At 35.5% G+C, this 4,498-nt stretch overlaps 1 protein-coding gene across 1 annotated transcript in view; it reads right to left on the reverse strand.

Annotated features, from left to right (window-relative positions):
• Positions 1-452: 452 nt before the first annotated feature.
• The window catches only part of LOC107555744 (exocyst complex component 2-like), a 26,775-nt gene continuing 22,729 nt past the window's right edge, over positions 453-4,498 (reverse strand). Inside the window, exons 23-26 of the mRNA XM_016238623.1 lie at positions 3,808-3,930; positions 2,995-3,056; positions 2,849-2,908; positions 453-647 (exon numbers count right to left, since the gene is read on the reverse strand). Of these exons, the coding sequence (XP_016094109.1) occupies positions 554-647; positions 2,849-2,908; positions 2,995-3,056; positions 3,808-3,930 (339 nt within the window). The 3' untranslated portion in view covers positions 453-553. The remainder of the gene's footprint in view (positions 648-2,848; positions 2,909-2,994; positions 3,057-3,807; positions 3,931-4,498) is intronic.

Here is a 4,498-nt window from a genome sequence, read left to right on the forward strand (position 1 = left end):
TAAAGGACACCTCCCAATACCGAACACTTCCTCCTGGGACAGGTAAAATTACCCCCGCATTGCTGAGGAGGGGCAGGGTGTGAATCTTTCCGTCTGACACTAGACAGGGTGTGTGCATGAATCGCTGATCGTGTGGTCATAATAGACAAAAAACGACTCTCTCAATAAAAATGAGAACAAGAGTCATTTCAGAACTCAATAGTTTCATCTACCAAGAGCAAAACTCTTACCAATTCTATCTCCCTCACACACACAAACACACAAATCTGGCAATTACTTTAGCAACTGTCTTGCACATTAACGTTTGCAGAAAACCCACTCTGTGTAAGAGCACATAGATTTCTTTTGGCTTTTAATGTGCATCTGGTCATTAAGGTGGACAAAGAGGCAGTACAACAGGCTGCTACATACTCACAAAAACAAGTGTAATTCAGGAAATAGAAAAGGCTATATTAGTGGCACTATATTGACTTTTAATGGTTTTTAAAACTGAAATGGTGTCTTAGTGTTACAACGAAGAGGCGCTGTGGATATGTTGGGGTTTTGTGAAGGATTATCGTTTCACAGGCTGAAAAGAAGCAGGCTTGAAGCAATTAAGCTGTAGCTTCATGCTACTCTTAAACTTATTCAGTAGTTCCTCCAAGAGTCTGAGAAGAGAGAGAGAGAGGGACGTATTAGAAAAAAATGGAAACTATTAAACAAGCCAAACTTACCCTCAATAAACAAAATAATCACTAAAGACATCTGTACTTATTTGCAAGTTGAATAAATAATCAAATTTGAGACACTATATTAAACATTGTGCCAGGACACGCCACTCAATTCTGACTTTTTAGTTTTTAAGGCGAGACACTGCAGGTGAATAGGGTAAAAATATTAACTAATAGTTATCACCTTACTTACCCAGTTGATTGATTACATTGATAATTGCAAAATTTTTTTTTGTATTACAAGTTTTCTAAAATGTTATGTTTAAATATGCAAATGAGGCATTATTTAATGAAATATGCACTAACTTGCATACATTTCTAGTACAAAAATCTGAACACTGGATGAAGTCCGTTTATTTTTTTTTACATATTAGAGTCAAATGTTCTTGCAGAGGGAATTTTGGGTATCTCTTTTTGTCACTCCATAATTCAGAAAAAATCTTAGAACAGCCATAAAACAATATATATTTTTTTAAATAATAAATAAATAAATGGGAATAAATGTTGTATATAATCAAGCATGAGGCATTATTTAATGAAATATGCACTAACTTGCATACATCTCTAGTACAAAAATCTGAACACTGGATGAAGTCCGTTTCAAAACTCTTGTTTATTTTTTTTTACATATTAGAGTCAAATGTTCTTACAGAGGGAATTTTGGGTATCTCTTTTTGTCACTCCATAATTCTGCACTAACTTGCATACATTTCTAGTACAAAAATCTGAACACTGGATGAAGTCCGTTTATTTTTTTTTACATATTAGAGTCAAATGTTCTTGCAGAGGGAATTTTGGGTATCTCTTTTTGTCACTCCATAATTCAGAAAAAATCTTAGAACAGCCATAAAACAATATATATTTTTTTAAATAATAAATAAATAAATGGGAATAAATGTTGTATATAATCAAGCAAATTATATATGAACAAATCCCTCTGTAAAAAGCTTCAGAATATAGACAGGAACAAAAATGTAAAGTTTGGTGTGTGTAAGTGCTACTGAAGTGGAGATTTATGGCTCAGTGTAGGAGAAAAAGCTCATTTTGAGAAAACGGCCTTTAAAAATATGTATTGTAATTAAAATCTATTGACACAAATAGATATAGAGCTATAAAATAAACACTTAACAGTGTCTTTTGGATGTTTTCTTTCCACTAGTCTTTATCAACACTTTATGAAAAGCCAAAAAGCCCAAAATCGACAGGTGCATGAAAAAAATAGTGTTTTTGCCTGCAGTGTCTCCCCTTAAGCAAAGACACATTAAACTGACTAAAAGTGACAGTCCATTGTTAAAAAAGATTTCTATTTCAAATAAATGCTGTTGAACTTTCTACTCACCAGAAAATACTGAAAAAATGTGTCATGGTTTCCACTAAAACATTAAGCAGCTCAATTGTTTTCAACAGTATTGATAATAATGAGAAATGTTTCTTGAGCATGAAATCAGCATATTAGAATGATTTCTGAAGGATCATGTGACACTGAAGACTGGAGCAATGGCTTCTAAAGATTCAGCTTTGCCATCACAGGAATAAATTACACTTATATTTAAAAATATATATTGATGTTATTACCGACGGAAGTATCATAATATTATAAATGTATTTTGATTAAATAAATGCAGTATTTAGTGAGCATAAGAGACCTCTTTTAAAAACATGAAAAAAAATGACTAACTCCAAACTTTTGAACGCTAGTGTGTGTTAAAATATGTATTTGCTTGAATGTATAAGTAAACTTTTTTTAAACCCGCAGTTATTTCTGGTAATTTTACAACATAAATAACCCTGTAACAGCAACAAATTCATAAACACACTTTGGCTGGAAAATAATGGCATGCAATCCAAAACATTACTGATTGGTTTACAATCTTCAACCCCATTTTGGATTTTTGCAATTTTGCATCTTAACACAGGCCACTTTCAGTGCAAGTCAATCACAGTTTAATGCAAAATTAGTTTTAAATACCAAAATGTTCCCATCATCTAAAAGAAGAGTAACACTTGGACGTCATGACATTTGAGCTCAGCTCTAATTATCATCATCTCTGATGACTAACATTTGTTTAAAAGAGTGTTAAATATAACTTTCAGCATGTATTTGACTGAAAATTCCAAATGTTACTGTGATAACTCACTTCTTGTCAGTTCCACTCTGTAGCTGTGGTAGAGCTTCCAATGCCTGCTTAAAACTAGTGCTGAGACACATGAGAGACAACATCACACACCCACATTATCATACTAACACGTTAAGACATCTGTGTTGAACGTGTTTATATCTTACCGACTCTCTGATGTAAGGTACGGCTCTATGGCGTCTAGCAGCGCACAGATTTCCAAACGTGCCTAACGAGAAAAATATTAATGATGGTGAAAAATTATGATGTGGATTTCAACACCTTAAAGGGATAGTTCACCCAAAAATTTAAATTGTGTCATTAATTACTCACCCTCATGTTGTTCCAAACCCTTAAACCTTCATTCATCTTCGGAACACAAATTAAGATATTTTTGATGCATCCCGTGAGCTCTCTGACCCTCCCATAGACAGCAAGGATGCTTACACGATCAAGGTCCAAAAACATAGCAAGGACATCTGTAATATAATCCATGTGACATCAGGGCTTCAACTGTAATTTTACAAAGCTACGAGAATACTTTTTGTGTGCGAAAGAAAACAGAAATTACGACTTTATTCAACAATTCGTCTCCTCCGCGTCACCCTGTAGAGTATTCACTGAACGTAAACAGCGTATGTTATTCTGTCAGCTGCGCCACGAGGATACGTTTTCTACCTTGTTTGCGCTTTGATCTGAATGTAAACGACACATTCGCGTGATGCAGCTGGATTATTTTACCAATGTCCTTGCTATGTTTCTGGACCTTGATTGTGTAAGGATCAATGCTGTCTATGCAGGGTCAGACAGCTCTCAGATTCCATCAAAAAGTTGTGTTCCGAAGATGAACGAAGGTCTTACAGGTTTGGAACGACATGAGAGTGAGTAATTAATGACAGAATTTTCATTTTTGGGAGAACTATCCCTTTCAGATCAAATGCTAACTGTCCTGATAAGTGTATATGAGGGGTGACTTGTACCTGCAGTGCACCATTTTTACTAAAGGAGGACACACACTGCATCAGACGGCTCATTTCTTCAGCTACAGCCTCAATGATCTTTGATAAAACACGAGGAACCAGCTCTTTAGAAACCGTGAAAACCTGAAAGAGCAAAAAACAGAGATTCTGGGAGACTCTGTCCATTAACTTCACCAATATGGCTGCTAAAAATTCAGCTTTGCAATAACCAGAATGTATATATATATATATTAGGGGTTGAACGACTTCTGATTTTTTGAAGTCGACTTTTATGTGATGAAAGTCGAGTCGAAGTCGACTAGTTGCTGATGACGTCATTAATGAACAAATAAGTCTGGAGCTGTGATAAACACCTTGTGCACAGCTACGGCATATGACACAGCGCTGCCCACATGGCTATTGCTCCTATAACAGCTAATTTTTAACCGTTCTTTTGCGGTGCATTCTCCAGAATGTGCATTCTCCTGTTCAATTTCGAGCATCCAGTAATATAATCACACATGTCTTGTGGAGCGCTTTCAGAGTATGCATTTATTTGTCATTTTAACTGTTTGGAAATGGAGCGTAAATGTGGAAGTCCTTCAAAGATTTCTTATCCTGTTGCGCCCTCTTATAGGACCAGCGACTAGTCGACGTCAAGCTTAAAGCTTCATGGCAGAGCATTGAAGTCGACTAGTCGGTGCAACCCCTA

This window comes from Sinocyclocheilus grahami, unplaced genomic scaffold (genome assembly GCF_001515645.1).
Source record: "Sinocyclocheilus grahami isolate Dianchi unplaced genomic scaffold, SAMN03320097.WGS_v1.1 scaffold544.1, whole genome shotgun sequence".
In the NCBI taxonomy this organism is placed as follows: Eukaryota; Metazoa; Chordata; class Actinopteri; order Cypriniformes; family Cyprinidae; genus Sinocyclocheilus; species Sinocyclocheilus grahami.